General features: G+C 51.1%; 1 protein-coding gene across 1 annotated transcript in view; it reads left to right on the top strand.

Moving 5' to 3' along the window:
• Positions 1–10,957, top strand: part of LOC122378189 (muscarinic acetylcholine receptor DM1-like) — a 35,230-nt gene that overhangs the window by 7,472 nt on the left and 16,801 nt on the right. The window contains exon 2 of the mRNA XM_043358954.1: positions 6,152–6,950. Coding sequence (XP_043214889.1) covers positions 6,175–6,950 — 776 coding nt within the window. The 5' untranslated portion in view covers positions 6,152–6,174. The remainder of the gene's footprint in view (positions 1–6,151; positions 6,951–10,957) is intronic.

The raw sequence follows: 10,957 nt of genomic DNA on the forward strand, positions 1-10,957 counted from the left end.
AGAGAGATGAGATGGATATTTCTCTAACGATAGGAAATAAAGTGGCTTGCTATGCAATAGATAAAACACGACAGCGGTGCACGGGAAAATGTATAAAGAAATATCTCCATCCGTGTGAGCTAGCGGCCAGCTTACGAAGATAATAAATCAGGATGCGTGATATAAAAAAAGGCTGAATGCTATTTGTACTTACCTATATCACATGATACGAACACTGTTCTTTCATTTACGCCAGCTGTGTCCTAACATCTTGTATGCCAGCTGTTTTTACGTAGAAAAAGTCTTTATACCTGCTGAATATGATTCACTCATACACGTCCTGCCTGCAGGCTTCCTCCTCTGAGGCGACACCTGTCTCTGTCTCTCTCCTCTCTCTCTCTCTCTCTCTCTCTCTCTCTCTCTCTCTCTCTCTCTCTCTCTCTCTCTCTCTCTCTCCCTCTGCCCGGCACCTGTCATCGTGCGGCAGCCACGGCGTGACACGGCCCACACTCACCTCCTCCCTTGGGGGAGGGAGGGAGGAGGGAGAGGAGGGGAGTCGGTCCATTACCGGGAGCCGGGTGCCAACTCCAACACTGTCAGAGGCCTGCCCCGACCCCCTGCGGACGCCCAGCGGGGGCAGGTCACCGGGGCAGGGGGGAGGGGGTCATGGGAAATAATATCGGAGCCATGGGGATTGGGGAATATACCTTTCAATAGTGATGGTGGAAAGGAGGTATGCCCTTTTGCCAATAGAAGACACATCAACTGCTAAAGTTGAAAAGGATAATACATGCACAACCGTCTAATATACAACCCTCATCGTGTAGCTATGAGCAGTAATCGCCACGCACGTTGTATGTGGATCGCTCTTAAATGTAAATACCTCACTCAGAAGCACTGTTTAGTTTTTCGTTACCGTTGAACCAACCCGACCCGGTATGAACAGCAATGCGTCTTCCCTCAGCCATGTCTCGATATGTGCTCCCCCCCCCCCCGGCCCCGGAGTGCCCCCTGTGAGGTCAGTGGCCTGACCCGGCGGCGGGTCACGGGTCGACTCCGCCTCGGCCGCGGGCGCCGAGCGATGGTCGCTCCCCGCTCGTCAGTTATATCAGCCCCAGATGGATGTCGGATAATGGCAGAAGGAAATGGCCCCGAGATAGCATTAATGGACGCATAAAGTTGATGGGGAACATACAAAGAACGACACCAATACATTCATCAATAGCACTTACAACACCTGATATATGATAGCAAAAAGATTAAAATAGCGTTGATAAATTATTTTGAGACTTGTCTGCCCAGACGCTTTTTTTATCCTGTGATCTTCAATAAAAATCATTCTGTTGGCGTGCTGACGTGATCACCCATGACAAGTTAAATGCTGATGTAAACAATAATCCAACCAATTGCCGTGTTTAAAAGATATGATCATATGAGATGAAAAAGTCATGCAATTCACAATTTTGTTACAGTTTCAATTATTACACATGCATAAAATAACACGTACAGATGCGACCCTTGAAGCTTCTCATATGCCACAGATCAAGATGCGGATTTTACAAAGCTGGGTCAGTTTCCGCGCGCTGGCGGTACTGCCCGGCCTTTGTTCTCTCTTGCAGGTGGCATCACAGACCCATCCCTGTCTCTCTAGAGTTCCATCTCCGTCTCTTCATTGGTCTCCCCCGTCTCTGCTGAGGTGATCGCTCGCCACTCGGACGAGCCCGCTCTCTTTTTGCTGCGGAAATGCCAGAGATTAGCCCCTCTGCGGCACTGGGCGAGAGACACTGGCCGCGTCAGCTAAAAGCCACTGTGCCGAGGCCAAGAATTGGCTCGCAAAACAAAGCTTCCCTGGGGGAGGCGGGCGTCCCCTGGCGCGGCGGTTTCTGCAGCAGTGCCGGGTCGGAGACAGAGGATAAACAAGGAACAGGTGCGGCCTATAGGCGCAGCGACTCCGTAATGAGCTCTCGGAACTTGTAGTTTCCGAATCGGCAGACTGAAATACGGCTGCAACATAGCTTATATAAGCTGTCTGGAGGTAGGATGTACTAAATGGAGTGCAATGCGCTGCCTATGACTTCCTGGGTCTCGTATATGAATGTGGTGCATTGCTAGCAATTGCTATGTTTGGTATTGCCAGCTGAGCCCAGAAATAATGTTTGAATTTGTAAACTTTAAGGGGAAATCGCTATCTGAACTGCACCGCGAAGCGAGTGATGCAATACCGGCCTACATTTAACACACCATTGACGGACGCAAAGTTACACAGGGGCGCTGACGAAACTTGTGCTTCTATTTTATACATTTCCCGGAGAGCAAGGGTATGGCGTTGCATACTGCATAGATTAATAGAGGTATTGGATCTAACTTTAGTGTTGTACAGTAGGTAAATATATATTCTGAAATCCCAAGACAATCTCAAATGTGCGGGTATTGGGACCCGTAGTCTTCCATCTTGGATCTCCATTTAAATTACGGCCCGTATCGAGTTGTAGGGCTACGAACAGATAAGGCTCCATGGTAAATGTTTGAGACTTTCTCTCGTTGGAATGATGCGACGGCTGTTGCCATGCCACCGACGATGGGCTTAGTCGAAAAGTTAAATTGTCGCTGTTCATTTATTTGTATGCATGAATGCAATCAATATGATGGACAATGGTTTTACTTCCAAGTGTGCATGGCTGTCCTAAGGCACTCAGCCTCAATTGACAAAGTTGCACACTTTGAGTGTATTTGAGATCACCAGATGTGTTGAAGCACGTCCGCTTGGTAACATGAAGCAGGCCAATATTCCTTAGTCTTGCCTCCACAGTCCACGCCTTTTTTTGCATCCTCCCATGTCCTCAGCGCTACCGCCTGACCCTGTCTGTCGACCTGATCCCACATATAGCACACACCGTCACCACGCTCCCCCAGTACAGACGTGCCCCCGCCGCGTCCGGTCCATCCCCCTCCCCCAGTCACGTGTCACATCGGCCACCCTGTCACCGTGCGGTGCACATCACCAGGCCGATCACGTGGGCGGCTCGGGGACGTCCGACACCGCTAACAACATCAGCCGCCGAGCCGACGACAGTCTCCGACTGTATCGGCGCCGGTCATATTTAGCACCCGAGTAGCACGTTCATGTTATGGTGTTAGCACGTGAGGAGCCTAACGCGGCGCCGTGTCGGCAGCATATGGATATACCACAGTTTGTAGGGCCGAGGGACTGACCGGACCGGCGTCTCTCGTTTTGGTCGAAGGAACGTGCAACTGACACGTCACGCAAGTCTCTCTCTCTCTCTCTCTCTCTCTCTCTCTCTCTCTCTCTCTCTCTCTCTCTCTCTCTCTCTCTCTCTCTCTCTCTCTCTCTCTCTCTCTCTCTCTCTCGCTCTATCTCTCTCTATCTCTCTCTCCCTGGCTCCCTTCCTCCCTCCTCTCGGCCACAATTAGTGGAAAGAGTGAGGTTCAATGGTTAGGTCAGATGACCACAGTACCATGGGCGATTTCCTCATAGGTCCCGACCACCACGGGCCAATGGCTCGTGTATGTGGCGTGCACGTACCCCTCCGTTTCTCTCTCCTACCACTCGTCCCCTCTTCTATCGGGTCGAGAAGGACGCAGTAGCGCTTACATAACACATATAGAGGTCGGGGGTGGCACACGCGCTGAGCAGCTCTTTCACGGCCAAGTTAGACACTCGAGTCTGATTGGGCTATTTCATGTGGTAAATGAAGCGACCAACTTTCCAACTTTCCGCGGGGACAGTGTGCTTGGGAATGAGGAGGTGAGCTTTTTAAGAAGGCTGAAGCGCTGAGTATCTTTAATATTTGAATGGGAAACACTTTTCCATTTCCTGGTTGGTGTGATATATTTGAAAAAAATAAACTTACTGAGCTATTTGGCTAGTTAAATCAAATAAATGTCCATGTTGTCTAGCCTCGAAAAAAATCACTCCGGGTTTTCTTGTGTTTCATGATGCTAATGCATGCACGATGTAGGTATATGCATATTGCATATATTGTCAGCAAATGTTCTACAGCTATTTACACCCACTAGGTACAGATACGGCTACAGCCTTGTAGGCTGTAGCGCTCCACGGGATGTGCTGGACATTTCCCGTTCCTTATCTGCCCTACTACACAGCACACATCCTCCCCTCCCCCTTCCTCTCAGTGGCGTCTGACTGGGGTGACTGATGAGCTGTGAGCACCACCGCCGTCCCGACACCATTAGCCAGTGTGTGCCGACCTCCCGGCCCCCTCACCCCACCCCCCTCCCACCCTCCGACCAATCGGCTCACAACAAAGCGTCGTAATTGTGCGCTGATGAAGCCGCTCTGTGTCCGAGTGCTGGTACGGCGGCGCCGACGTCGACAGAATGCCGGCGCCTGCTCGCGATAGAGTGGAGAACAGACGTGAGTGCGAACTCTAATTGACAATGATGGTGACAATGCCAGCGTTAATTACTCCGTAAAATCATTTAGTAGACGGCTAGGCCCATGTTTGCTTGTGAGCTGTTCGCCGCGCGTCTAAGTAACATCGAGTATGTATTTGAGACACGGGTTGAAATTCTTGAAATGTTTTGTAATTGTCGATGATCAATGATAAATGAAAACAAAATGAAATTTTCTACCCCATTTCCATTCTTTTACGTCTGAACACAGTCATGTTTTTGCACGAATATTTTTAGCGTTATTTTTCACGCTTTTTCTTTTTTCTATATAGAGCGCAATAATACCGTCGCAATTCAGCCCTCACGCGCACGTATTGTAAAAAAAAACGGGCCATCAAATAAGCACTTCTGGCGGCGTATTCTGTCGTTTTTTGCGGCCTCTCCGGCCTTCAGGGAACCGTGCCGAGTGTTTGTCCCCGGACGATATGGTCCCGGGCCTGGCAGCGGCGGCTCAGGGACTCGAGAGATCCGCACGATCCGACTGCGCTCAGAGAAACGAATGGCAGCCTAATGAGGCAGCACGACGCTTTTTTCTGTCACTAGTATGTGCTACTGCTGTGCATATTTCCAAGCTCGATACCTAATTCATCGCAAGAGGCTGTGCTTAGATCAAGATGTTATTCAGAAGCATTGCCTGAACTTACAAAAGCTATCGCTATTGAATATGCATATTTCTGTATTTATGACGAACGTTTTTTGTTTTGCCCACCTAAATTTAAAACTTTTGACACCGCTGCACTGCAGTGACATCTTTCTATGCACTAGATAAAAGAGGGCTGAATCATGAGATTTTGCGTGTTTTACACATGATTAATATCACACCATAAACACGGGGCTATTAACCGCTAAACAATTCAGCAGCCTAACTGGATTTGTGCCGCGTTCTCAGGAACGTGGACTGGTTAATTTCATACCGGCGCGGTTCTCGGCCGGGGAGAGCTACTTCCCAGCCACCTCGCCGTGCTATTTTGCCCGCGCACAGCCGGTTCAGTTGATCAATCCTGCATTGTTTACCCGAGGAAAGGCGGAGTTTGGATTCAAAGAACGGAATGCCGATGTGCTCAAAATGGTCGTTATTGATTCTGCTCACGTGCCGACATAGCGGTCTTTCGAAGTGTGCTGTTTTCATCCATTTTTATTATTGATTGATGGCATGTTTTTGGATTTGCTGAAACGCACGAACGCACGAATTACTTCCTGTTCTTTTATGATGCAGATATGCCGTGCCTTTGATCCATAATTGTTTCTCTAGGGATGCCACCATTACGTGGGAGTTTCTGCCGTTCGGTTTATGCATTAGTGCTTTAACCCGTCCGCTAATTTCTCTTTGATATTGAAATGTCTGGTCTGATTTCGTCGTCGTCAGATCTCCTTGTCACAAACATGTCTCACTTGGTCTTTATGCGTCATCACATCTCTAATGTCAGCCTTTCTGTATGTGTCTACCTTTGTGAATCTCGTTCGACTCCCCTTTCCACCTTCCCTCCATGCTTCCGTCTCTTTCTGTCTCTGTCCCTTCCTCTCCCCGTACCAGCCGCCCCACTGACTCCCCCCCCCCCTAGCTTCCCCAGGTGGATCCTGCTGCGGCCCCGCCATGGAGCTGGAGTCCGTGCCCGCCTCCTGGCTGACCCCCCCCCCCCCCGCCTTCCCTCCCCGTCAGGTGGATCGTGCGGCGGCCCCGCCATGGAGCTGGAGCCTGTGCCCGCCTCCCACTGATACCCCCTCCCCCCCCCTTCAGGTGGATCCTGCGGCGGCCCTGCCATGGAGCTGGAGCCTGTGCCTGCCTCCTGGCTGACAGCCGCGCCGCCCCCGGCCACCGCCGACGGGCTCGTCAACGGCTCAGCGGCGGCCAACGCCACGGCTGCCGGCGGCGGCTTCTACTCGGTGACACAGACGGTGCTGCTCATCCTGGTGACCAGCGTGCTCGTCTCCGTCACCGTGGTCGGCAACATCATGGTCATGGTGTCGTTTCACATCGACAAACAGCTGCAGACGATCAGCAACTACTTCCTGTTCAGTCTGGCGGTGGCCGACTTTGCGATCGGTCTCATCTCGATGCCGCTGTTCACGGTGTACCAGGTGATGGGTCGGTGGGTGATGGGACCGGTGGTCTGTGACACGTGGCTAGCTCTGGACTATCTGGCGTCGAACGCCTCCGTGCTGAACCTTCTCATTATCAGCTTCGACCGGTACTTTTCTGTGACGCGTCCTCTGACATACCGAGCGCGGCGCACCAACCGGCGAGCGGCAGCAATGATCGCCTGCGCCTGGGGCATCTCTCTGGTCCTGTGGCCGCCCTGGATCTACGCGTGGCCGTACATTGAGGGCCGACGCACCGTGCCGCCGGACGAGTGTTACATCCAGTTCCTGCAGACCAACCACTACTGGACGTTCGGCACGGCCATCGCCGCCTTCTACCTGCCGGTGCTCATCATGTGTGGCCTCTACTACCGGATATGGCTGGAGACGGAGCAGCGGCAGCGGGATCTGACCCACCTGCAAGCCGGCAAGAACAGCAGCAGGAGGTCCAACACCAGGTAAGTCAGGAGGAACAGAAGGAGGTCCAACACCAGGTGAGTCAGAAGGGAGGAGGTCCAACACCAAGTACGGCAACAGCAGCAGGAGGTCCAACACCAGGTGAGTCTGGAGGAACAGCAGGAGGTCCAACATCACTTATCAGGTAAGTGGGTCCGGCACCTTGAGGTTCGACTCTAATTATTTGTAATTTTTCATCTAGATGAACAAGCTTACACTTAATCATCTCCACCCGACAGCAGCATAATGCCTTGCATTATGCTGACAGTAGCATAAGAGGAGGCATTGAAGGAGCGACTTCCTTCTGTAAGACTGGGCAGATGCGGCGTACTGTTAGATCTCTAAAGGGGAATTCTTATCAGCATTTTTTGAACATTGTTTAGATGAATGCTTATTACCTATGTTTCCGTATTCCGCATTACGAGGAAAAGTTCAACATCTTTCCCTTACCTCAGCTATCAATATGTGGAGACTGAATATATTTCAATTTACAATTCATCGGTGCGGGGGAGGAGTCGACATCGGTTACAAATCGGGTGGCTGCATTTTCACAAATGGTGCGCCTGGGAAGCGCCATTTCCACCCAAACCAGGCCCGACGAAGATCGATGGCTGCCATGCGTCTCCCCCGACGTCCGACATTTGCCGGTCATCGCTTAGGTTAGTGAACAGCTCAAAGTGCCCAGCGTAACCGATACTAAATTATAGTGAACCATCGATTTATGTCCTGCAGTGATACTCCTGAAATATACATATTTGTGCCTGCTGAGTGTTGAGAAGGCATTTTGTGGTGTGTTTAAATAAGTGACACATAGGCAGTACGATAGGTTATCAAATTGAAGAAAAGGGAGAATGTGAGCAGGCACTGGACGGATGATGGATAGGACTGTATGAAAGCCACTGCAGTTTAATTTCAGACCGTTCAGTCATCGGTAGGCATTAGACCACTCTTTTCAATGTCTACACTGCAATATTGGATATATGCAGTTCAAGTTCAAGGGTTTTGATCTCGATGTAGCTACGCATCGGTAAAGGGGCAAGCATTGTAAACAGCGAACAACATGAGTATTTATACCTGACCCATATTCCCAGTGGGGCACCAATTTAAACTGAAATGAATCACTTTCATTTCAAGGCTGACATTTGACAAATTATTTCATGACTTTCGTCACAGTTCAATTAATACACTTTATGCTTAGATTATTTTATTTGAAGTCAGAAACATTTGTCTAATGTTCTGTTCGAAGTTATATCGGTTGACCTTTCAGAACCCCGGCTGATATCCGTCAGTCCGTGCCGCTATGGCAGAGACATTTTCTCAAAGTGTCATTGAACGAGCGTCGCTTTCCTAAATCTGCAGCACCACTAGCAGAACGAGCTAGAGGCCCAACTTTTCATATAGCGCTACGTTCAATAGCATTTTCAATATCCCGGCAGCGGGCGGGCGCATCTTTCCCCGTGTTTTCGCCGCTGCAGAAAAGCTTGCTGCCTATACGCTATGGCTGTCACCACGCGGCCGACAGCTTCGCTTTTTGCCGACCAGCCGCCGACAGCGATGCAAAACAAAGCCGATTTGTCGGGAAACAGGCGATAAAACGTTGAGCCAACACGTGCCGCGCCCCGGGCAGCACCCCGGCCGGCTGGCTCGGCCGGCCGGCGGCGGCGGCGGCGACGGCGACGGCGATCGATTCTTCCCGGCCGGCCGTCGGGCGGGCGGTCTCTCTCGGCCGCGCCGTCACCGCCAAAACGGTCGCAGCGTCCGGCTGAATGGTCGGCGGCCGTCTGCCGCGCCGCGCGTCAGCGGTGCGCCGCCGTGTCGAGCCGTTATCTGGCCCAAACACCGCAGGCCCGGCCGTAACTCGGAGTCAGCGCCGTGGTATTTAGTGGTCCGGCCAGTGGCTAAGGAGAGTGGATTAGGTAGAGCGAGTGTTCAGTAAAAGAGATATGCTCACAGATTTGCTTCGCAAGCGTTTTTGCCCGGTAACCAAGGCGCAATAATGATTAATGAATCCCGCGCAAATGGGGTAAAGTAAAATGAGGAAGACGCTACCCAGGAAATGGCGGAGTAGTTTCCAGTGAACTGTTGCCTGAGGCGCGGCCTCAATTTAATCTCGTTAGCTTGTAGGCTGCGTACACGGCGCTGATGCAAGGGCGATTTAACCCGTGCCAGCCTCCAGCTTCGCCACTGAGAAATTTCACCAAAGTACGTACAAAGTTTTTGCTCGAAGTTCTTGTGCGTCACGGAAAATTATATTTGACTGCAAATGTGCCAGATTCGCTCGGGACACTTGCTTTTTGATTAATTAGGCCATTACTGAAATAAAGGACACCGGAAATGAAACTAGACGTGTCCTCAGAGTACTTCTTTCCATTGCCGACCCATCCACACAACTTCCTGAGCTTAAGTTAAGCAGATAAACTTCAGGGAAAGTTAAAGAGAAAACTTGAAATGATTGATGACATTCGTTGACGTCTTGACAGATCGAAATTACGTACTTGAAGGTGATATATAATTCAGCTCTTGTGAAAGCGCCGTGAGTATTTTATTTAGTGGGTAGGCTGTCTATGAAATGTGTTACGACCTACGCATAAATCATGACAGTCGCCCGGGCTATAAGAGCATCTTCGCGAGGTGGGGTCGCAGATATTAATACATTCACTTTGATTTTGCTGTCATCGTCACAATGGTCGCTGAAGTTGTGAGCTGAGTGTTTAACCCGCGCCTTGTTGAAATGTTTTCGCTTGGGAATAGGGCAACTCTGAAACTGTCGGACCAATTTTCACATCGTTCACAACGTTCGGGTACCGATAAAAATTTATTGATTGAAAAGTAATTGTGATCTTACAAAACGATCAGGCACCAGGGAACACTCTATACAATGTAACACAGTGTAGCCGATTGTTTCTCATAACCATATTTGCTATAGATCTCTTGCATACTTACAAACTGTGCACATTTATTGAGGACTGGATGACTGATGTACCGCGGAGCCACCAACACTTCCTTCCGATACGTCTCGCTCCGACACTGCCGGCCCGCCGGCCGCCTTTGTTGTCGCTGACAATGATAGCGGCCAGCTCAGCCGGACCCGGGCCGCTAACCGACGCCGCTTTTTGCGTGCGTTGCCTCTGAGGTCAGCATTAATCCGCCGCTCTGCCCCCGGCCCGCTGTCTGTCCCCGCGCCCGCTGTCCTCCCCGTTCCGACTCACGCGTCAGTTGCTAGCGGGGAAGACGATCTCAGGGGTGCGTTGTGAACGAGCGGGTTAGAGAACGGATTGAATCTTGTGCCAAAAAAAAGGTATGTAGTATGCACCGGATCTAATGCTGTACTTTATCGTGTAACTTACATATAAATGCAAAACTGTGTTATAGTGACATACATATGACATGAAAATTATATCGCGTAGCTTGATTTTCTCAGTCGCAGCTTCACTAGTCTGACCTTTGTAGTCTGGGTTGCATTGCACCGTCCTTTTCCTCCAAACCAGTAGGTGGTATAATTTTAACCTGGTCCGTGGTCTGTGCGTTCGTGTGATCTGATTCGGTGACCTAGTCGAGTGATTTAATTTGAGTCTTCGTCTTACCTGGCCGATGGTATTCAGATGGATCTGCGAGTGTCCTTCAACGTGTACCCGCTGACCAGGTGATCGGATGGGCTCGAGTATGACCTTTCAGCCCGACCTGCCGCTCTGCACGTGTGACCGTCCGGCCTGGGCCGGTGTCCAATGTGGGCCGCCGCCGGAGATGGCCCGGCGCGCCGGCCCGGCTGGTGGCGTGGCTTCCCTCGCGTGCTGTGTGCCGACCTCCAGTAAATTACCTCAGGCCCGGCGTTCCCACCGGGGACAGAGGATCACGCGGAGACGCTTCTTCCGCAGAGAAACACACACGTCCGCCGGGCACCCTGCCTCCGGGGATAAACGTTCCAAACGGTCAGCACAGGGCCGCGGGATGGACATGGTCCAACTCCAGACGCCGCCATGTTGCAGCTCGGCTCCGGAATGGTGTATAA

This window comes from Amphibalanus amphitrite, unplaced genomic scaffold, assembly GCF_019059575.1.
Source record: "Amphibalanus amphitrite isolate SeventyFive unplaced genomic scaffold, NRLGWU_Aamphi_draft 000056F_arrow, whole genome shotgun sequence".
NCBI lineage: Eukaryota > Metazoa > Arthropoda > Thecostraca > Balanomorpha > Balanidae > Amphibalanus > Amphibalanus amphitrite.